We start from the raw sequence: 25793 nt of genomic DNA on the forward strand, positions 1-25793 counted from the left end.
GTTGTCGAAAATTTACGGAATCTATTTAGAAAGTAGAATTATTTAGAAATTTATTTATATGGTAGCTTATTGTTGTAGTGAGTGAGTGAGTGAGATGTACGCCGCTTTTAGCAATATTCCTGCAATATCAGGACAGGGGACACCAGAAATGGGCTTCACACATTGTACCCATGTAGGGAATCAAACTTGGATCACCAGCATGACAAGCGAACACTGTAATCACTAGGCTACCACACCGCCCTCCATTTGGTTGTAGATGGAAGTAGATCTGGGTGGTACATAGTGGTAAATATTTCAGTGTTAATAGAGTTGCACCATAGTCTGTCTCACAGTGCGTGAACCGCATTATTTCTTGTTTTGGATGGGGCGGTGGGGTAGCCTAATGGTTAAAGCCTCCCTGCAATGCTGCAGACCCGGGTTGAATCCCACATGGGTAAATGAATTTCTGGTGCAAGATCTGGAATATTTTCCTCAGTCAGTTGCAGGAGCCCTAAATGAAGCAAGTCTAGATTTCCTCAGGTTCAGGATCTCCCATCTTACTGGGGCTCCTTTTCAATTTAAAGGAATTGTTTGTTTCTACGAAAATAATACATTTTCAGGAACTAAGCGTTAGTCTATGTTGCATCACTTCAGTGCTTGGACACCCAAAGACTCACTACAACCATGGACCCATGAAGATCCAGGGTAGAATAGGTCTTCAGCAACCCATGCTTGCCACAAAAGGCCACTATGCTTGTCGTAAGAGGCGACTAACGGGATTGTGTGGTCAGACTCGCTGACTTGGTTGACATATGTCATCATATCCCAATTGCACAGATCGATGCTCATGCTGTTGATCACTGGATTGTCTGGTCCAGACTTCGATTATTTACAGACCGCCGCCATATAGCTGGAATATTGCTGAATGTGGCGTAAAACTAAACTTACTCACTCACTACAACCATGACCTTGATCAATGACCTTCATCACTCTTACTGACATGTCATCATATAACTGACTCCAGTGACAAATCATGGCTTTATTTTGTATTGATGACATGCAAAGAGTTGACCATGATTCAGGACTTACTGGAACTGCTCAAAGACTGGTACTTCAATTTACCTGCAAAGGTCAGTCAAAAGTCCCAAATCGTAATTGAACGTTTCCCCATTACTATCATTATCAGAGGCTGGTGCTAAAATTTTCCCAATATTTACCCTTTTAAGGTCAGTCAAAAGTTCCAAGTCGTAACTAAACATCTCCCAATTTCATATAGTTATGACTAATATGTTGACCTGGTCGAGGTGACTTGTATTTCATTGATAACAGGACCAGTAGTCAGATGGAGGCTGCATACATTCATGCCATTGCATCAAATACGATGTTGGCATACCTGAACCTAAAAATATCCAAGTTTTGAACAAAAAATATTGTCCCAGTTTCCCTGCCTGGAGTACTTGTGTGGGAATGTAAGATAAACTCCAGCATGCTATGATATAACTGAGATAGAGCTCAGTGTGGTATACTCCATTTAGTGTAGTTGTTTATCACCACTTTGACACGCAATCTTTAATACATTGTATACAACACTTCCTTGTAGAGAGCCTCACCAATGGGGAGATATTTAATGTTAAACGGATTGGATACTTAAATATATATCCAACTGTATCTATACATATAAACATTTTTCCATGAATATAAAAGATATTTCTAATTTACTAATTTTATCAATTTATCATTATTCCATTATGTAAGAATGGTCATTAAACAGTTATGACAATTATACGGATACTTCTCTCTCTAGTATTCTTGGTAAAGCTTTAATGGCTGTTATCAACAACAGATTAACACAGTGGTCAAACATGATATTTTATACCTGATTCGCAAGTGCGATTTCGCAACGACTACTCAACTTTCGATAACATATTTACCTTGTATGCAGTCACTGAAAAATATTTATCCTTCAACAAACGAAAGTTGTATGTAGTTTTTTAAATTTCAAAAAGGGGTTTGATTGAGTAGATAAAGTTAAAATGGGGAAATATTTGAGAAATCGGGGTTTTAAGGGGAAAATGTATGTTTTTATACAGTCAATGTATTCCAATGTTAAACAATGTGTCTGTTGTGGAGATGTAGTTTGTAACTTTTATGATTGCCCTGTGGGCTTATGTCAAGAATGTGTTTTAAGTCCAGTACCTTTCTCACTGTCGATTAATGAGTTATGTGTTGGCATAATGTAATCTGGTTTAACATGACATTCAACTTTTATCCGATCTAATAGAATTTTTCATGTTTGAATCCTCTGTCATAGATTTTGTGCATGCCCAAGAGATGCAAATATGCTCCATAAATTATGTCACCTTAGATAACTGGACTACCAGTGTGGCTTTCCTGATTAGGAACAAAACATTCGCAACTATTTTACCAGAATCAAGGCATTTCTAGATATATTCACATCAGTTTTGATTTTTTTGGATGATTCATATGCTGAATAGTGTTTATCAGTAGGTAAACAATGGAAGTAAGACGCAGATGGATGAATAATTGAGCTGCGATGTTTGGGCGTGGCCTGATCGGTTGTAGTTGTTCCCACTTATAGTACAGTCACTGCTGTAGGCAGCTGATGTAGGATGTATTGATCGTGGCTTCAAAACACTTACAGGAATGTCAGCCGCTAATGATTAATTCTGTCCATAAAGAGTTGTGGTATGCAACATTACCTCCCAGTGGAGTTATCTCCCTTATAGGTGCTTTGTCTTGATGCTAATTTATTGAACATTCATACCAAGCACCTGTCTCCAAATGTAGTCTATTTCATCAGGTTTTTTTGCAAGTGACTGGTTCGCACCAAGAATTCCAAACTGAAAAAACACTAGTGGATAAGAAGGAAATTTCATTGTGGTTTATATAGGTCACCTATAACTTCAGGTCTTCCAGCCTTGTTCGATAGTTTTCTTTAACACGTTGACTGCCTTTGACGAGTATACTCGTAGTATCAATTCTGGACGAATTTGCCTCTACGAGTTATCTCGTAGTGGCAAGATGGTATTTTGAAACAAGTTTCACGTGTTGGCAAAATAGTCACAAGAAACAAACGTCTCCTGGCGTTCTTTGTTACCGTCAGGAGACGATTGCTACTTGTGCCTGTTTTGCCAACATGTGAAGCTTGTTTCAAAATACCATTGATGTAGCTACTAGATAACTCGTAGAGATTTATTTATAGACATTTATACTACGAGTAAACTCAGGTGGCAGTCAACATGTTAACTCACATTGAAGTAAAGTCTTCGCATTGAACCCTCCAAGGTTGCTGCGTATTGTAGAGTTTGTTTTCTTTGTTGTTTAATTCCACACTCAGCAATATTCCAGCAATGTGATGGTGGTCTGGCAAAGATTGAGTCAGGACTGGACGATCCAGTGATTGATATGATGAGCTATGATGACATGCATCAACCAAGTCAGCGAGCCTGACCACCCGATCCTGTTAATCTCTTCTTATGACAAGCATGGGTTGCTGAAGAACAATTGTACAAACTGACTGACTGAGTTTGGTTTTACACCGCTTTTAGCAATATTCCAGCAACATCACGGCAGGGAACACCAGAAATGGGCTTCACACATTGTACCCATGTGGGGATTCGAACCCGGGTCTTCGGCGTGACGAGCCAACGCTTTAACCACTAGGCTACCCCACCACCCAGAACAATTGTAACCCTGATGATAATGTATTATACAGAGTATGCATATCTGATAACTGTTGCAATACTGTTTTAATTTAGATACAAAACTTGAAATGCCCACAAAGTTGGCCACCCCTAACTGATAGTGCAGGACAGTAGACCTGTATCCATCTGGGATATAAAGCTTGAGTCTGGTTTTGAGCTTACTAGCAACATGTAACTTGACCAAGTTGGTTCAGCTGAAACTAGTAATGAGTACCCTGTTCTGTTGTTTGTGAGCACTGTTGCTTGAAGGGTAGTTAAATAAATCTTGTGTCACTACGGTCAATGTTAAAACATGGATTAGGAGCAGTATTTTCAAACATATACTTGTTTTAAGAACCAACTATCGTAGTGTGTGAATCTCCTAAACAAGTATGCTTCTATTACCATGAAGGGTTGGTACCGGTAGTGAGAATTCGGTAGAGGAACATAATCGCTTTTTCAATGCCATTAAGATCGGGGTTAGAATGGTTCTTCAGCAACTCATGCTGAATCTTAAGAGGGGACTAACATGATAATGTGGTCAGACATGCTAACTTGATGAATGTCACATCTCAGCTGTGTAGATCAATGCTGATCATGTCAATCACTGGATTGTCTGGTCCATTACTTACCGACCACAGTTACATATACATGTAGCTGGGCCCCCCCCCACCCCCCAAAAAAAACCCAAAAAAAACCAACAACCTTTTGTACCACATCAAGCTTACATGCTGTGATTGTGGGGGTAGGACTGAAATACTTCTCAATAGAGATGTTAAATCAGCTCGCCTATCCCTTATACAAACACTATAATCTACTGAAAATTATGAAGAGAAAAATTTGAAATATGTTTTTTAGCCTGAAATGAAGGAACACGCCGTTCTCCTTGGAATGGAGGAATGAAAACCAATTATATTTAATGGCATGTGGTATATGTCTAGTGAAATATATATTTATTTCATACATTATTTCAAATATCAACTGGGCGGTGGGGTAGCCTAGTGGTTAAAGCGTTGGCTCATCACGCCGAAGACCCGGGTTCGAATCCCCACATGGGTACAATGTGTGAAGCCTATTTCTGGTGTCCCCTGCCGTGATGTTGCTGGAATATTGCTAAAAGCGGCGTAAAACCAAACTCAGTCAGTCAGTCAAATATCAACCTGGTTGGCCCAGACTCACGGGTGTATATGTCATTATATCGCTCTATGTGTATCACTGGCTCTGAAAACACTAATGCAGGTTACAGTGACATTGTTCTGATACAGATTAAATATTTATGTGGAGTTGACATTTGTAGACTCTATCCATACCTATTGATTATTGATCATCCCAGAGTGATGTCCTTGTCTTAGCAGAGCAAGTCATGTCTCAAGAGTGGTGTTGTGCAGGCAGATCAGTCATATATGCATTGTGCATGAATATGTGTGTGCATGCAGGTATGTGTGTGCTGCTGAGATCATGCAAGTATGCATTATACATACAGTTAAATGTTGAAATTAATGCATGTATTGCACATGCAAGTATGCTTAAGATTATGCATGTATGCATTGTATATGTAGGGGTATGCTAAATACATGTCATCGTGCATGCAGGTGTATGCTAAAGATCATGCAGGTGTATGCTAAAGATCATGCAAGTGTATGCTAAAGATCATGCAGGTGTATGCTAAAGATCATGCAGGTGTATGCTAAAGATCATGCAGGTGTATGCTAAAGTGCACTTGTATGCTAAAGTGCATGTATGCATTGTATATGCAGGTGTATGCTAAAGATCATGCAGGTGTATGCTAAGATCATGCAGGTGTATGCTAAAGATCATGCAGGTGTATGCTAAAGATCATGCAGGTGTATGCTAAAGATCATGCAGGTGTATGCTAAAGATCATGCAGGTGTATGCTAAAGATCATGCAGGTGTATGCTAAAGATCATGCAGGTGTATGCTAAAGATCATGCAGGTGTATGCTAAAGATCATGCAGGTGTATGCTAAAGATCATGCAGGTGTATGCTAAAGATCATGCAGGTGTATGCTAAAGATCATGCAGGTGTATGCTAAAGATCATGCAGGTGTATGCTAAAGATCATGCAGGTGTATGCTAAAGATCATGCAGGTGTATGCTAAAGATCATGCAGGTGTATGCTAAAGATCATGCAGGTGTATGCTAAAGATCATGCAGGTGTATGCTAAAGATCATGCAGGTGTATGCTAAAGATCATGCAGGTGTATGCTAAAGATCATGCAGGTGTATGCTAAAGATCATGCAGGTGTATGCTAAAGATCATGCAAGTGTATGCAGGTGTATGCTAAAGATCATGCAGGTGTATGCTAAAGATCATGCAGGTGTATGCTAAAGATCATGCAGGTGTATGCTAAAGATCATGCAGGTGTATGCTAAAGATCATGCAGGTGTATGCTAAAGATCATGCAGCTAAAGTGTATGCTAAAGATCATGCAGGTGTATGCTAAAGATCATGCAGGTGTATGCTAAAGATCATGCAGGTGTATGCTAAAGATCATGCAGGTGTATGCTAAAGATCATGCAGGTGTATGCTAAAGATCATGCAGGTGTATGCTAAAGATCATGCAGGTGTATGCTAAAGATCATGCAGGTGTATGCTAAAGATCATGCAGGTGTATGCTAAAAGATGCATCATGCAGGTGTATGCTAAAGATCATGCAGGTGTATGCTAAAGATCATGCAGGTGTATATGCATGCAGGTAAAAGATATCCTTAAGATCATGCATGTATAAGATCATGCATGTATGCATTATACATGCAGAGGTATGCTAAGGATCATGCATGTATTATAGCATTGTACCTGTGGGTGTATGATTATGAAGTATCATGCATATTGTCGTACATGCAGGTGTATACTAAAGAAAATACATGTTTAAGATTTCATGCATACATGATCATGCATACATGCATTGTACCTGCAGGTTTATGCTAAAAACCATGCATGTGTACAAGCAGGTGTGTACTAAAGATAGTGCTATATGTGTTGTACATACAGGTATATGTTGATAACAAGTGCATCACAGTTGATCAATTTAATTGTGTCACACATACACACTTTGTCAAGCGTAGCTTATATTCATTAGGAACTTTATTGCATGATCAGTATACCGAAAGTAAACCTATTACAAACTATTCAGAACAGGCTATATTTAACAAACTTATGAAAATAGTTTATTTACAACAAATTTACACGATTACTTAGCGAAAATTGAGAAAACACAAAATCTTGTAAAACTGTCTCCATCACTACTGGAGTGAGTTTAGTTTTACGCCGCTTTTAGCAATATTCCAGCTATATCACGGCGGGGGACACCAGAAATGGGCTTCACATATTGTACCCATGTGGGGAATCGAACCCGGGTCTTCGGTGTGACGAACGAACGCTTTAACCACTAGGCTACCCCACCCCTGTACAGTCAGTGTTGTCAGTGTCGTCAGTTGTACAACTATTTCTGTTTTGTTTAGATCCACTCCCGATGAGATGTCGAGCATTGCCGCAGTCCTTCTGGCAGCAGCCCAACGTTCCTCACCAGGTGTCGCCGGGAACAATGTTCCCCGTTCTCCCTCCACTCATGAATGGGGGAACGGAAGAAGACATTACAGGTGAGAACATAAAACTGGCTATTTTGATGAATCAATAAGTTCACGTTCAAAATATGTGTTTGTATATGATGTGAGCTTAGGACTACATCCACCTATGTGTTGCCCAGAGTAGTGTCCCTTCACTGTGACAGAATCAGCTCATCATGGGTTCAAATGCTAGGTTCATCCAGAATATGATCCCTGATCTGTCAGTACCACAATGGAGTGGAATGGAGAATGGAAGATTTGTGAATTGATCCTCTTGGAAAAAATGTTTAAAAATGGTACTTGTTGTTACTGTGCCTGCTGTTGTTCAGCTCAGAGTCAGCATGCTATATGAGGGTATCCATGTCAAACTGTGACAGCCGTGCCCTGTTGTTCAGCTCCAGCAGATCAGGGTCTAGATGGCAGATTTTCGAAGCTCTCTTAGCGCTAAGATAGTCATAAGTTAATTTTAGTTAGAGCTTCGAAAATCTAGGCCCTGGGTTAGACGGGTGAAAATAACCCATTGCCCGGCATCCCAGTGCAGTGTTTTTTTCTGTCGGGCAAGCACGCTGTACCAGTGTCCAGTTGACTTTCCAACGTTAATTATGTTGCTTATTTAAAACATCAAAAAGAAAACCAGCCGGTATACAATGTAGTGGAAAAATGATATTTTATTATGATAATTTTATTTTTACAGTTATTTCCACCCCTGGTTAGAATTGATCTTCAGTAACCCATGCTTGTCTTTAGAGGCGAATAACAGGATTCGGTGGTCAGGCTTGTTGAATTGGTTGACCATGTCATTGTACAGATCGATGCTCATCAGGTGTTGATCACTCGACTGTCTGGTCCAGACTTGATTATTTACAGACCGCCGCCATATAGCTACAAACCAAGTCAAACTGCGGCATGGTTTCCCAGTAGGTTATCGCTATGAAACTATGTCCTTTATCATAAAGCAGCGTTAAGCTTAACTCACAGTACAAAAGACAAAGTAATGTGCCCTTTTTCTAAAGCAAGTCTCTGATTGACATAGCCTATGAAATCACATCTGACAGAACGGCTTGATTATTCCTTCACATCATGGGGACAACTACATTAATTCAATAACGTTTATAAATCATTGAACACAAATATGGTCCTTTTTGTAATTGAAAACTGAATTTCGTAGAACTATGTCTGTCATGCTGGAAACAAAGCAAGATCTTTGTGCAGAAATAACATTCCATATGATGAATTAGGTCATTAATGCGCAAATATTAAAAACGAATACTATCATTAATTACTTAGGGAAATGAATTATGGGTGTGTCCACTTAATATTCAGTGGATTGGGAGGACATTTTTTTAGAAAGAATAATTTTTTCAGTCTCTTCTTCAAAACATGTAATATTTTTCCATGACAGCCAGACACATGTATTTTCAGCTATAACACTAGTTTCAAGGACATCAAGTGTCTAAGGCCTGTAGGGCTGCCTATTGATATAGATAATAAAGATTAAATATCGATTGTTTTTCGATAGATATCGGAGACCAAACTTTGAGCAAGAAATGCCAACACTTTCAGAAATAAATCAACGTATTTCACATCACTAATGAATTTTGAAATATTTTGGTTTGTATTACTAAAATCACGCCCTGAACATAATTTCGAAACAGCCCATGAATATACTTTGTGTGATGTGTGTGTAACTTAAAACTATATTTTATCACAGTAGTTAATATACGATATTATCAGTGACACAACTTTCATATCTATGATCGTTAATAGTTTTTCCCATTGACGATAAATCTGATTACCGATCATTTTAACCATCATTTTGTGTCCGTTTGTCTCACAGTCCCTGAACCATATTATTGTTCCTTCTGTCCATTATAACCTTCCTGCAATGCTGAAGCCCTAAATGAAGTAAGTCTAGATTTTCCCAGGTTTATGTCCCATGTCACTGGGACTCCTTTTCAATTTTTATGGATTTGTTTTGTTTGTATCAACATTATATATATTCAGAGACTCAATATAGAATTAAATATCACAGTAATAACTGTTTTTGAACATTTTGTGGAACAGATTTATAAAGTTCCGTATGAAATTCCCCCTCAAAACCAAGCAGCATAATATTCTTCCCTCTGGGATAATTCAACACCAAGCAGTGAGCTTTGTGGGGGGTGGGATATGGATTTCATAAAGGATTAAGTTTTTGGAAACTCTCCAGCAAGCTCTAGAATCACTTGGCTGCGAGGTGCTGTTTTGTCTGCAACAGGGCCGTCCTAGACATTCCTGAAGAGTGTGTACCAGTTATAATGATCATGCTACTCTGTGATGGTCGGTCAGTCTTCTGTGTCAAGAGATTAGAACAATGATAGCCTGGCACCATGTAAACAAAGCGATACTAGCACTACGTCATTCATAATCCTGGAATAAAGTATAATGTTAGGATAGCTTGTAACTTCGAGTCGAGAATGATTTGGCAAATCTTGATTGCCACAGCTGCTGAAAATACAACTGTTCCGGGGTCCTTTGGATTTTTTATTTATATATTTATAGATACATGTATATTTCTAGATAAGATTACTATATTTCTCAGACTAAATGTCAGGTTATGAATGTAACTGAATATCAAACATGACTGGGAGGTTGAATAGCCTAGTGGTTGAAGCGTTGGCCTGACAAGCCTTTTACAAGGCTGGATTTTTTCATAGAGACAATTTAGAACCTTTTTCTGAATGCACATTTACTTCAATGGGCAAATGGGCGGTGGGGTAGCCTAGTGGTTAAAGCGTTCGCTCGTCACAGTGAAGATCTGGGTTCGATTCCCCACATGTCAGGTGCTAATGCCCATTGTTAATATTTCATCAGCCTCGGCTCTAGGGCAGATATGGGATTCTTGGATGATATTTAGAGAACTTCTATATAATAAACAGTGTCGTGTCGTGACCATTTCTTTGAGATATGTATGACAAGTGTATTGAGATATCAAGATAGGTAGCATAGTGTGACGAGTGTATCGAGGTAAATATTGTATAAAATAGGTGTAATGATATAAATAATATGATCAGTGACTATCAAGCTAAATAAGATGATATTGTGTTGAGATAAATATTGTGAGATGGCCTGTGTATTGAGATAAATATTGTGGCATGGCCGGTGTATTGAGATAAATATTGTGGCATGGCCTGTGTATTGAGATAAATATTGTGGCATGGCCTGTGTATTGAGATAAATATTGTGGCATGGCCGGTGTATTGAGATAAATATTGTGGCATGGCCGATGTATTGAGATAAATATTGTGACATGGCCTGTGTATTGAGATAAATAGTGTGTCATGGCCCATGTATTGAGATAAGTATTGTGGCATGGCCCGTGTATTGACATAAATATTGTGGCATGGCCCGTGTATTGAGAAATATTGTGTGGCATGGCCCGTGTATTGAGATAAATATTGTGGCATGGCCCGTGTATTGAGATAAATATTGTGTCATGGCCCATGTATTGAGATAAATATTGTGGCATGGCCCATGTATTGAGATAAATATTGTGGCATGGCCCGTGTATTGAGATAAATATTGTGGCATGGCCCGTGTATTGAGATAAATATTGTGTCATGGCCCGTGCATTGCAATAAATATTGTGGCATGGCCCATGTATTGAGATAAATATTGTGACATGGCCTGTGTATTGCGATAAATATTGTGACATAAAGTATCATAAAGTGACAAGTATATTGAGATAAATACCATATTGTGACAAGTGTATCTAGATAAGTACTGTAACATGACAAGTGTATCGAGATAAGTACCGTAACGTGACAAGTGTATCGAGATAAGTACCGTAACGTGACAAGTGTATCGAGATAAGTACCGTAACGTAACAGGTGTATGGAGATAAGTACCGTAACGTAACAAGTACCGTAACGTAACAAGTGTATGGAGATAAGTACCGTAACAGGTGTATGGAGATAAGTACCGCAACGTAACAAGTGTATGGAGATAAGTACCGTAACGTAACAAGTGTATGGAGATAAGTACCGTAACGTAACAAGTGTATGGAGATAAGTACCGTAACGTAACAGGTGTATGGAGATAAGTACCATAACGTAACAGGTGTATCGAGATAAGTACCGTAACGTAACAGGTGTATGGAGATAAGTACCGTAACGTGACAAGTGTATCGAGATAAGTACCGTAACGTAACAAGTGTATCGAGATAAGTACCGTAACGTAACAGGTGTATGGAGATAAGTACCGCAACGTAACAGGTGTATGGAGATAAGTACCGTAACGTAACAGGTGTATCGAGATAAGTACCGTAACGTAACAGGTGTATGGAGATAAGTACCGTAACGTGACAAGTGTATCGGAGATAAGTACCGCGAACGTAACAAGTGTATGGAGATAAGTACCGTAACGGACAAGCGTAACAGGGTGTATGAGATAAGTGAACCGTAGCGTAGACAAGTGTATCGCAAGATAAGTATCGAGATAAGTACCGTAACGTGACAAGTGTATGGAGATAAGTACCGTAATGTGACAAGTGTATCGAGATAAGTACCGCGAACGCAACAGGTGTATGGAGATAAGTACCGTAACGTAACAAGTGTATGGAGATAAGTACCGCAACGTGACAAGTGTATCGAGATAAGTACCGTAACGTGACAAGTGTATGGAGAAAAGTACCGTAATGTGACAAGTGTATGGAGATAAGTACCGTAACGTAACAGGTGTATGGAGATAAGTACCGTAACGTGACAAGTGTATCGAGATAAGTACCGTAATGTGACAAGTGTATGGAGATAAGTACCGTAACGTGACAAGTGTATGGAGATAAGTACTGTAATGTGACAAGTGTATCGAGATAAGTACCGTAACATGATAAGTGTATCAAGAAAAGTACCGTAGCATGACAAGTGTATCGAGATAAGTACTGTAATGTGACAAGTGTATCGAGATAAGTACCGTAACATGATAAGTGTATCAAGAAAAGTACCGTAGCATGACAAGTGTATCGAGATAAGTACTGTAATGTGACAAGTGTATCGAGATAAGTACCGTAATGTGACAAGTGTATGGAGATAAGTACCGTAACATGATAAGTGTATCGAGATAAGTACCGTAACATGACAAGTGTATGGAGATATTAATGTCATGGTTGTTCATATTGTTGTACCATTAGCAAGAATTCAGTTGACTGAGGTGTTACACATTAGCCAAACAAACAAATCCTGGTCATCTGGTATGTTTGCTTTCCGTTCCACCATCACATCAACAACTCTGGAACCACTCTAATCCTGTAAGCTGAGGTTGGAAATAACTCTTAGAGCTGGTCTTTTCTATAATCTCCTTACATGCTTCATCCATGTCGGTTGTGAGCTGATTATAATAACCTCCTCCCTGGTACATGATTAACTATTGATCTGATGTGATTGGGATCAATTGATTGAAATAATCACCATTGATTTCGGCCAAACAATTTAGACTCCGATCCAGCAAGGTGACGGTGCTAACTGGGAATATATGAGTCTGTGAGCCATTATACTGGGGAATAAAGGAGTTGGCTGCATGTGTTATGTGTCGTATCATCATCAATTTCTGATTGTAATTCGACCATATGTGAGTTGATAAGAAAATAATTTTTCTCACAATTGTGTGTGAAATTGTATTGGGTAATTGTTCAGATTAGCATATATTGCCTTGCTACCATTGGCTTCTATTATATTGATACAGAAAATACCACTGGGGCCTGTAGAATTGAACAGTCTCTCAATATGCGATCAGGTTTCCATAATGGTTTTCCAAATCTTTGTCACATTTAAAATATATCTTTTCAGGATTAAGTCATGAATTCATCCAGCTTACACAAAGCTGAAACTTTTCCAGTAGACTTCTTTAGTAATGGTATATATATAAGATAATAACCAGACATTCAAATGTCATTACATGTACATTTGTGGACAGTCTGGCCATAAACCTGTGCAATAAATACTCAACTTTGCCATGCTTAACAAGTTCCTTATCTGAGCACACTAGTTTGTCACTTGCTTGAGTTCGTCACGATATGGCTGAGATATTGCCGATGTGACGTTAAATATTAACTCACTCACTCACTTGCTTGACAACGATATTAGAATCTATGTTGAAACGTCGCCTATACAGAATAAAGAAGTTGTATATCCATACAATTAATCCTCATTCTTCATCTACCCTGCGTCTAGAATGCCAATCAAAGAAGACACCAATTCCAGTTCAGCATCAAATGTCAGTAAAAAACAACTTTATGTTGTTACCTTCAGCAAGTCACCATGTTAAAAACACAGCAATAAATATTTAAAACAGATTCAGTTTTATTGCTAAATGGATTATATTAAAAAAACCATAAATCTTACACCATATCATCTAATCACAAGGGCCAGATCTCAAAACTACATATTCTCTATAAGCGGCTGACCAAACAACTGAGTCAGGTTTGGTAAAGTGGAACCTCCAGAGCTGATTGTCACATTGAAAACAGTGGCCCAAACTTGTCAGCATCTGTATTCACTCTGCAGAGTTGCTTCCCCTGGGTCCACCAGAATCATATAACCATGGGTATGAATACTGAAGACCGGGTTTGATTCCCTTCATGGGTACAATGTGTGAAGCCCATTTCTGATGTCCCCCTCCGTCATATTGCAGGAATATAGCTAAAAGTGGCATAAAACTAAAACTCACTCACTCAAAACCATGGAAAACCTAACTCAGTCATTAGTACGGGATGTGCTCCAGGATGTTGACATGTGTTAACACCATCAAGGAATGTTTGTGTTAGACTGTTTTATACACACTCATTAAATTGGTATTATGTTGAATAGATTGATAAAAAAATTGAAATTAGAGATTTTTCATATACAACATAATTTTAAATGTAATTCTTATCAATGTCATTATTTATTAATATAACTCACCTTGATGATTGACAGATACATTTTGTAAAATTTATTTTATTTTATGGTTAAATGGTTACATTAAATAGCTCCACAAGGTACTGCTGTACAGCAGTTAACATGGCTAATCTTCAAAGTGTATTTCTACTGCAAAGGCCATTTTGAATACATGTTTGAAGTTACACAAATTAAATCTAAGATCTGGGAATTGTTTAGCCACAGACCACAGTACAGGTTTTGATCATAATCAATTCGGGGCGGCTGGGTAGCCTAATGGTTAAAGCGCTATTCGTCACGCTGAAGACCTCAGTCGAATCCCAACATGGGTACAATGTGTGAAGCCCATTTCTGGTGTACATGTTTGAAGTTATGCTGGAATATTAAGAAAAGAATTGTAAAACCAAACTCAGTCAGTCATAATCAATTCAGGAGTATTGTAAAACAAATATTGTGCACTGTTTGTGTGGCTGATGGAAACGGAAGCAATTTCACTGATGGCATAATGGCAGTATGTAGATAGGACTGGATGGTTTTCAAGTGTACCAAACGACAGGGATTTATTTTCATAGGTATATTCATCCTTCAGCTTTAGCATATTATTCCACCCACAGTTGGTTGGCCTCTTCCTTTTCATTGAAATCAATTATGCCTTTTGCCATTTCTGAATTTACAGGATTTATTTAATGTGCTGTCCATTAAATATGGTCATGTTTATTTTCTATTTGTTTGTTTTTGTGGCAGTCCATTTGTCACTGGTTTGACATATAATACACTCTTGCTGAACAAATATGACTCTTAAGTATCCCTATACTCACCACAGACTTATTTAACCGTGCGCGATCGTGTCTTTCACACTGTAATACAGGAATTATGACCTGTGCATTATGACAGTTATGTCATCACCTCTGGTGCTATATATAGATACTGCAGACACCCTGGATGTTATGTGAGACACTCCAATACCACACGTCCACCGTGGAAATATAGTGTTGATCTACCTGTGGGGCATGGGATTAATATCTTTAAATATATGTATGTTGCTCAATATTTATAGATATGTTATCATATGTGTTTTTACCACTAAGTCTGAGTTTACTCTGAGAGTGAATTTAGTGTTCATGTTTTAGTACCCTGTCAGTGTCAGATTGCCCAGACATGTCCATGTTTAATATTGGCCTAAAATGGAACAGACAAAAATATAAAAATATCATTGCACAAAATTACCGAAAAGTTAGACATGAAACCCGGGACGGTTCGGGTTAGAATTGGTCTTCAGCAACCCATGCTTGTAAGAGGCGACTAACGGGATCGGGTGGTCAGACTTGCTGACTTGGTTCACACATGTCATCGTATCCCAACTGCGTAGATCGATGCTCATGGTGTTGATCACTGGATTGTTTGGTCCAGACTCAAATATTTATAGACTGCTGTCATATAGCTGGAATATTGCTGAGTGTGGAGTAAAACTAAACTCACTCACTCAGACGTGATGAAAATTCTGATGCAATCCCTTTTGAGTAACACCATACTTTCCATGTATTTTCAAGTGAAGGATTGAGGAGCCTTTGCATGTGTTTGTGACAGATGATATGGGCATGTGGACTGGGTGTTTGCCACTGTTATAAAGTCAGAGAATCACTCAAATCAGTGGTTCCAGAAGTAGAACCAAAGAAGTCTCATGGTTTTGATTACAGGATCACTGTCATGAAAATATTAACCCTGTGGGGGAGTGAGTGAGTGAGTGAGTGTGGTTTTATGCCACTTTTAGCAATTTTCAAGCAATATCATGGCAGGGGACACTGGAATAGGGCTTCACACATTGTACCCATGTGTGGAATCAAACCCGGTCTTTGGTGTGACTAGCTAACACTGAACCACTGGGCTACCCCACCACCCCAACTGTTGAGAACAAAAGGCTTTCAACACCACTGGGCAGAACTGAACTTTTATTCAAGCGAAAGTGTGAGATGGCTATGGTTGAAATGGTGTTTGAGTGGTTTAAACCAATAAACCTTTAAACCCACCTCACACTCTTAATACCAAAGACAACTGAAGCTGAACAACCTGCGTGGAAGTACACGGCTTCCAGAAACACATGTCGACCAACTCTTGAATGCACTCGCCCTATGTTTACATAAACAGTCAGCAGATTGCCAGGCTATGAAAGAATGTCCCTCATTGATACAAGTAGTTCAAGTATTGATCACTGATTGGCCACGATCTATATCTCAAATATGTAAATCGATTCCGTATTGAATGCTGCCTGGTCTCCAGAAGCTTGTTCTGTTTATAGCCATTTACTCATAGCTTATGTCATGTGGACATTCCGTGGTGGGCAGCGAGCCAGGTGTGACTTGCATATCGGCAGGTGTGTAGGATCTGTGACACACGTAGACAATCCACTGATAAGGGACCATTAGTCTTTGGCGGAAAGGGTGGGGATGTTGACGAGACTTGGGAAGCTGAGATAACTATTACTACTCACAGTGCATCAAGACACATACATATACTACTCACACTTTGCTAAGGATCACAAATATTCCCAGCTTTACTTAAACGTAGATTCATAATTTGAAATTGTATCAATTTAAAACTGGATAAATAATAACATGGTAACCCCTCTCTAGGCAAACAGTCACATTAATCTAACCTTATGCACTTGATACATGAGTAAACATAAAAGTGGTTTTATGGCACCAATCTACCATTTTGCAAATCATGGAACGAGTCACTGACAAGTACAGAACACCTGTCAATAGCAGGTATGGGTTCCACAAGATGAAATGACACACTGAAACCTAGGATCCATACTTACAATAAGCTTAGGTACTTAAACCAAATTTGACCCCACATCATAGTTTTCTGTTGAATCCTTGATTTGATCCGTTGCAAAGTGTGAATAGTATATCTTATGGGTAAAACAAGACCATTAGTCTTTGTAGGAAAGGGTGGGGATGTTGAAAAGGACTGGGTAAGCTGAAATCTGTTAGTTAGTGCATCAAGACACATACAAAACTGTCTTTAGGGGAATAGTGTAGGGAGGATTGGGGTGTAGGATTTCTCAGTCAGTGCATCGTGACACAAAATTTCTCTGAAACATTATTTTGTACACGTAAGATATTTTTCAAGACATTCATTTGTGCAGTTGATGGTATATTATAGTGATTACAAATGAGGACTCACTCACTCACTCACTCACTCACTCACTCACTCACTCACTCACTCACTCACAGAAAATGTAATCACAATGACACTTTCTCACTGTCACAGTCCAGCTACTATTGATGTTATGTTTGATAGTGTTCTCATTCCGATGATTAATTCCATTGTGATATTTCCATTTGTTTTTCTTGTCCATCTGTTAATCTATTAATCATGATTCCAGCGGTCATTACTGTCTCTGGGTGGGAGCTTCTTGTTGACAGGGATTTATGATTCCAACATTGAGCTAACTTGCCGCTTCTGACTCGATGAATTGATCGGACACGATGAATAATGAATAGCTGGAGGTCATGTGACCCATTCAGTAGAGATCAATAGCCAGCAGTTACCTAGGGAAAATATGTATAGTCTGTTTGGTATAACATACCGGGTAGATGGCTGTCAGTCTGTTTGGTGTAACATACCGGGTAGATGGCTGTGAGTCTGTTTGGTATAACATACCGGGTAGATGGCTGTGAGTCTGTTTGGTATAACATACCGGGTAGATGGCTGTGAGTCTGTTTGGTGTAACATACCGGGTAGATGGCTGTGAGTCTGTTTGGTATAACATACCGGGTAGATGGCTGTCAGTCTGTTTGGTATAACATAGTCCGGGTAGATGTTTGGTATAACATACCGGTAGTGGCTGTGAGTCTGTTTGGTATAACATACCAGGTAACATACCGGGTAGATGGCTGTGAGTCTGTTTGGTATAACATACCGATGGTAGATGGCTGTGAGTCTGTTTGGTATAACATATACCGGGTAGATGGCTGTGAGTCTGTTTGGTATAACATACCAGGTAGATGGTAGATGGCTGTGAGTCTGTTTGGTATAACATACCGGGGTAGATCTCAGTCTGTTTGGTATAACATACAGTCTGTTTGGTATAACATACCGGGTAGATGGGTAGATGGCTGTCAGTCTGTTTGGTATAACATACCGGGTAGATGGCTGTGAGTCTGTTTGGTATAACATACCGGGTAGATGGCTGTGAGTCTGTTTGGTATAACATACCGGGTAGATGGCTGTGAGTCTGTTTGGTATAACATACCGGGTAGATGGCTGTCAGTCTGTTTGGTATAACGGGTAGATACGGGTAGATGGCAGTCTGTTTGGGTTTGGTATAACATACCGGGTAGATGGCTGTCAGTCTGTTTGGTATAACATACGGGTAGATGGCTGTGTCTGTTTGGTATCTGTTTGGTATAACATACCGGGTAGATGGCTGTCAGTCTGTTTGGTATAACATACCGGGTAGATGGCTGTCAGTCTGTTTGGTATAACATACCGGGTAGATGGCTGTCAGTCTGTTTGGTTTGATATAGCAGGTATATTAGCCTGTAAGAGTCAGTTATAATTAACTATCAGTTATGATAAAATTCATCATAATATAGTGGTACACATGTCAAGGTTAGGAAGCTCTTTGTGATATGGTGTTGACAGCGTGGTACCACGGCATTCGTGGGGTTCAAGATACATTTTAAAATATTATTTGCTTTCACCAACATAGATGGACAGTTCATAGGTTATGGCTTTTTGTGATGATGATGTTTATGTAGTAGCATGTACAATGTGAATGACCCCCTAAAAGAGCACATTTTAAAATAGTACCCCACATGTCATGTACAAAGTCAACCCCCCCCCTTCCCATATTTTAAAGCATTATTTTTAAATGTTTTTATGTACAAAATTTATGTAGTAGCATGTAAATGTGTATGAAAATTACCTGATCCCCCTACCTCCCGAGAACAAAATGGGTGACCCCCCGTTAACATCATCATCTCACTGTCTCATTGTATTCTTAATAAGTGTTATGTCATTGTACTGTGATGTCATTGTACTGTGATGTCACAGTGATATTAGAGGGCAGTCAGGCCTAGAGCTTAGATATGTGAAGATGTCTGAATTTCTGGATGTATTGTTTATATTTTAAACACTTAGTTGAAATAGGTCTGACTTTGCTATAATATATTGATTATCTAACTTTATTTCACACAAACATAACACAAACTGACTCCTGTTGTTTCTGACAGAGATGCGTCCGGTCACACCGCCTGAGGAACGAACAGAGGTTGAAGACAAGGAACAGAAGAAGCCACCTCGGGCTCCTGACCGCAAGGTTACAGTGACAAATACAGATTTACTTTTCCGACTTTTTGATGGAGTTGGTGAGGAGGTGACAAAGAAACCTGTCGGAAGTCTGAAACGGGGAAGGTCAGTGTCCATGCAATTGTTCCGAGAACAGTAGGGACAAACCAACTGATATTGTTCACTGGAGGCCTGTTTGTTTTTATGAAAAACATATGTTGTCCCAGAAAATACTTTAAATGAAAAATATATGAAACAAATTCTCATCCAGGTAGATCTCATTATAGGTCATTATAATTACCAATATCTGGCACCAGGAGCCATCTAATATATATGTTGAGACTTCAGGCCTTGGTAGGGCATAATATAGGTAATAGTATTTACCAATATCTTGCACCAGGTGGGAATTCCTAGTTTATATTGTGGGTCCTAGTATTTACTGACATCTTGTGCATTGAACCATGTGTGAATCTAATAAATATGTTATACCTTCAGGCCCTGGTAGGTAATTTTATTGGTCATAGAATTTACCGATATTTCATTCCAGGAACCATTATGGAATCTGATACATGTGTTGAAACATCAGGCACTGGTAGGTCATATTGTAGGTCATTGTATATACCAATATCTTGCGCCTTGAACCATGTGTGAATCTAATACATATTTTCAAAGTTCAGGCCCTGGTAGGTTTTATTGTAGGTCATAGCATATAACAATATTTTGCTCTTGGAGCCCTGCTGGAATCTAATACATATGTTCTGACTTCAGGCCAAAGAAGCTGATGCCAAAGAGCAACACCAAGGGCTTGCTGTCGGGGAACGATCCCTACCTTGTGGATGCCATGACAGAAAAACTTTTCCCCAATCTTTCTTTGGAGGGTCGACATGGTGCCCAATTGGGCAACACGTCATTACAGCTGATTACAGTGCGAGGGGACGGAGACAAGAGTGTCACGTTACCTGCCCTCAGTTTCGATCAGAATTATTCACAGATGTTATCCGAACTGGTCATGCATATCTAGCATGGAGACATGTTGTGTTTGTGATTGTGCCAACATTTGGAGTTTCTAGACTGTTTGTAAACAGCGTGATGGTGTGAAATTGTTGTACTGAACGTGAATCTGGAGGTGTTGGAAGTTGAGAGATGGATCCGACAAACGATGTGACTATATGCCAAGGGAGATAACCTCAGATGCCTACAAGGGAGATGTCTTTAGAGGTCAAGAAAGATCAAAAGGTCAAACTGCAATTGAAGGGTGAAGGTCAGTTGGCTGCAAGGCAGGGGAATTAACCAATGTTATAATCAAGGGAGGTAACCTCAGCAGACTTCAAGGCGACAACCCATGTCAAAAATGGATTGAAAGTCAAACTGACACCAAGGGAGGTAAATGTCATTCCCACATAAACAATATCTCCGGACAAGAAATGACCGATGAGATGGCAGAGGTTTGAAGATAAATTAATACTTGCATCCTTATTATCCATGATCCTCAGGAGAAAAGAATCTAGACTGTGGGTTTATATTTGTCGAGAAGACAGATTCACACCAAGCTCAGAATGAATAATGAACTGATTTGAAATGATTTGTTGAATTTGATGAAATATGACAAAGAGAAAATGTTATCTTGAAATAATTCCAGGTATTAATGATGTTATGATTTGTTACCCACATGTGATATAGTTGTTGACAATTGTGATGGGGTCGTCACAGACTGAGAAAGACACACTATGTGTGCCGGTTATGTGTTTACCACAGTTCTTAAGCTAACAATTGTGTGAAAGTGTGTTTTGTTGACTATTTACGGTGTTTGTCAGTAGCTCTCCATCATCCATGACCATTCCCATCTTGTTTAGCAATTGTTCGATTTACAGCTGTAATTTTAAAGAAGGAGGGTTCTTTGAATTAAATATTAATTTGGACAAAAGTAATCTTTTAAGTAGTTGCACGAAAGTTATGAAAAATTTATATAATGATTCAATGGTAATGTTTTGAATTTTTGCATCATATGCAACTTTTATCTTTATTGAAACTTGACAGAATTTTGTGCAATTTTATATTAATCTGTAAATCAAGTAATATGATATCATGCACCATCTACATTGCACCTGTTTACACCTTTCACATGTTTACTGATTCACAACTATTTTTAAGCATCAAATAATCCCTTTTAAAGATGTTAAGCCACACTAATTTTTTTTCATTTTGTTAAGGTTTTCTCTACCAAGCTCCAAATAATTAGGGGTAACATATTCAGGTAGGATTGAGTGTTAATTTCCTCTAAAGTGTCAATCAAAACAAGAAAACAAACTGAATGATGTAAATATGATAATGTTTTCCTTCAGACATATATTGCAATTACATATCTGGTGGGTTTTTTTTCAGTTTATGAAAATTATAGGGCAGGGTCACCTTAAAACTGACAAAAGAATTGGTCCAGGATGTAAGGTAGTTAAAATTTGATTCTATACTTGATAAGGGCCAGATTTCAGTAACACTAAGCCCAGTATCAGGTCGATTCTAAATTTTTGACTGCATATATTCTATTCAGTTTATGAATCATTACTTTCATGTCATCAGCCCTAATTCAGCATGTTTACCATAATTCTAGCAGTATGTTGAAAATATCAGTTGTTTTGTATATGCAATATATCAGTCTAGTTGTTGCTACTTCCGTCCAGGTTTATCATCAAATTTGTACTTCGTGTAATTTATACTGCTTCATGTTTGATTGTGTGTTGGTAAACAGTTATCAAGTTCTTTAAATTATCTGGGACTCTAATATTTACACATGTGATTTTTATCTTGTTGCTATGGTAACCTACCTCTCTTGAAAATATGTCTCATATGTAAATCTAGTTTGGGATCGAATCCTCTGAAATAATGTATATGTGTATGACAAATGTGTTGGAGAACAATCATGATTTTCAAGCTGGTTAAAATTTCCCAATGGGGTTTCTTCATATTTTCATTACCGCCGCCATATAGCTGGGATATTGTTGAGTGCGGTGTAAAACTAAACTCACTCACTCATATTTTCATTCCGTCTTCTTAAACTTTATTTGCCATACAACATTATTTGGGGGTTTCATCCGCAGTATCTGTGATAAATCTGATCGTATCATTGGTCATAATGTTTATACTGTATAAATCCGTCCTGCATCATGCCATCAAGAGTTGTCTCCCTTACCTGTTCAGAAGAATAGTCACTAATCGGACACAAGTTGTCAAACTCTCCACTCTGTAACCATGGAAAGTACACAAAATTAAAGTTTAAAATATGGATACCTCAGATTCAATAGCGATCTCATTTTCAGTTACCTGAGATTTTCGAACTGTCTTTCACGGACAGATTACCTATTTCGAGGTCCACTTGAGGTCAGCTTGCCTGCTTACTCTGAAACATTTCACTTCAGCTGGTTTAGACAATAACCAGTACTACCTCTGGTGTTTACTGAAACCATTCAGAAGTTTCAAGATTCATCTTTTCGGGTTAAAATGTTGACAATTTTCGCCTGCTGTATATTTTTATAGCTCAATATATTATGGACTATTGGGTCAAAATTTGTCCTGAATATGAGGCGCATTATGATTACTTACAGACGAGTATATCTGTTGATCAGAGACACTAATTTGGGCTGAGTGGTTAAGCAGTAAATATGGTATGAAAATGTAAAATATGGTATGGGAATATAAATATAATATGGGCAATTTGAGCTGGTAAACAAATATAAATATGGTTTGGGAAATTTAAGTTGGTTAAAAAAAATATCAATATGGTATGGGAAATTTGAGTTGGTAAGAAAATATAAATATGGTATGGGAAATTTAAGTTGGTAAGAAAATATCAATATGGTATGGGAAATTTAAGTTGGTAATAAAAATATCAATATGGTATGGGATATTTGAGTTGGTAAGAAAATATAAATATGGTATGGGAAATTCAAGTTGGTAAGGAAAATATAAATGTGGTATGGGACATTTAAGTTGGTAAGGAATTTAAATGGGACAATATTATGGGAATATGGTATGGTATGGAAAAAACATGGTTTGGGAGTTTAAATGTGGTATGGGACATTTAAGTTATATTATGGGAATATAGATATGGTATGGAAAAAAACATGGTTTGGGAATTTAAATGTGGTATGGGACATTTAAGTTATATTATGGGAATATAGATATGGTATGGAAAAAAACATGGTTTGGGAGTTTGAATATTGTATGGGAATTTGTGTTTTGTCTGGAAATATAAATATGATACAGCTTAGAGCAATGTTCAGATGTATGTATAAAAGCATCAAAGCTGAGGTAAAATGTTTCAGGACTAGTGGCATGTTTGAGGTAATCTATAATGTCACTCACATGAACAGGTGCCCTCTTGTCTTCTGTGAAGTGAAGAAAGAGAGTATTTATGTTCACCGAAATTTCCTTAATAACATCAATTGTTGAATTGTTGGATTTAGCTTTGTTTTTAAATTATTGTTTGTGGAGAATATTTCTCTGGTCATTTTAAAGTTCATAATACATTTTTTGTATATATTTTAATTTGAGCACAATTTATATCCTATAGTGCTACCTGCATATATGCTGTGTGTATTTGTGATGTTTATGCAGTTTAGTAGGACGTCATAATCATTAAACAAATTTGCTCAAATGTGATTGCTATCTTCCCTTTTAACATCCATTTCATGCCTAGTAAACAATAGTTTGAAAAATGCTATATTTTGAATATGCAAAGAAAATTAAGATTGTTTAATTACATAATATAATCTGGCATGTCTATACATCATATGCTGAACAGAAAATGTTAGGGATCATGAAACATGTACCATACACATTTAAAGAAATTCATCTTCACAACTAGGGGCGGTGGGGTAGCCTAATGGTTAAAGCGTTCGCTCGTTACGCCAAAGACCCGGTTGAATCCCCACATGGGTATAATGTGTGAAGCCCATTTCTGGTGTCCCCCGCCGTGATGTTGCTGGAATATTGCTAAAAGCGGCGTAAAACCAAACTCAGTCAGTCAGTCTTCACAACTAAAGCGTATCCCCAAATCGTGATCCCTATATTCTTTGTTCTGTATAGAATGTGTATCTATGTAGCTGTCACTTTACTTAATATAAACATATTCTGCTGGGCATATCACACTGAATTCATAATTATTATTTTTTACTCATAAGTGTTGCTTCATAATAACAAGAATGCATCTTCAAGTGACATGTTTTTTAAATGTAGGTATGCTAATTTTTGAATGACACTTTTTGTGTTTCATTTTTCAGAATGATAGATGTGTTCATTTTTCTATGATCATTGTTGATATAGAATCAGATTCATCATTCATCTATTTCTTATTTCAATCAAATCTGATCCATTACTGCGATGCAATACCTCTCTGCATGATGTGACAAATTATTTCTTGAAGTCCATGTTAGGGGAACATTATCTTGTTAACTAAAGGCTTGATTCATAATTATTGATTTATAAAAATAAGAATACATCTTGGAATGAGTGATCAAAGTATCAAAAGCAACATATCTAAAAAATGAACTCAAACAGCAAGTCCAAATGTAAATAATAAAGGTAGTACCATGAAAATTGTATATATGCTGTCGTTTCCGGGCAAAAAGATGGTACCTGCACCTAAGAAGATACCTTTGAAAAAATATTGGGGTATATTTGTGAAATTAGGTGTGAAAGAATCATTTGGAAAGCTGACAACTGATTGGCTCGAGATCCCATGTATCGTTCATTTAAATTGGGAGGTCAAAGGTTGCTCATGCTTCATCTGATAGGACATTTTATGGAAGGGTTGTTAGGTTTTAAAACAGAGGTATTGTATCGGAATAAAAGATTTGATTTAATGAGATTGATCCCTCTCCGTCCAAGTTGTGTAGTCAGATTTTGCCGTGTTTTTGAACCAGGTTAGGAGGACCATTTTTTATATTTAATTTTTACACTTATTTATTTGCTTGGTTTTTGTTTCTACAAAGAATGCCATCATGACTGTTGAAAACCTTTGTTTTACTAAGACTGTTGATGCTGCCTGTTAGCTGATTTCATACAAAACAAGGTTTATACGAACAAGGTGTTTGAAAATGCGATGTTTGTCATTACTATGAAATGGACTATTAATATTTAGCATATGGAATTTGTTGCATTATCATTTCAGTTTAAGCAATATACAACTCAAAACTAGTTGAGAACAGTTTTTTTATGTGATTATAGTTAGCCTATACCAGGTGCTCTCTGAGCATATGGAATATTCTATTTCAGTGATTGAAATGTCATTTATCTTCAGCAAATCTTTTGGTTTGAGGTCA

At 38.0% G+C, this 25793-nt stretch overlaps 1 protein-coding gene across 1 annotated transcript in view; it reads left to right on the forward strand.

The window, feature by feature from the left end:
• The window catches only part of LOC124280314, a gene marked incomplete at its 5' end in the record, with an annotated part of 33435 nt that extends 10122 nt beyond the window's left edge, over positions 1-23313 (forward strand). Inside the window, 3 exons of the mRNA XM_046716213.1 lie at positions 7166-7303; positions 19422-19602; positions 20245-23313. Coding sequence (XP_046572169.1) covers positions 7166-7303; positions 19422-19602; positions 20245-20497 — 572 coding nt within the window. The remainder of the gene's footprint in view (positions 1-7165; positions 7304-19421; positions 19603-20244) is intronic.
• Positions 23314-25793: the final 2480 nt, after the last annotated feature.

This window comes from Haliotis rubra, unplaced genomic scaffold (genome assembly GCF_003918875.1).
Source record: "Haliotis rubra isolate DU_JTF1 unplaced genomic scaffold, ASM391887v1 Scf265, whole genome shotgun sequence".
In the NCBI taxonomy this organism is placed as follows: Eukaryota; Metazoa; Mollusca; class Gastropoda; order Lepetellida; family Haliotidae; genus Haliotis; species Haliotis rubra.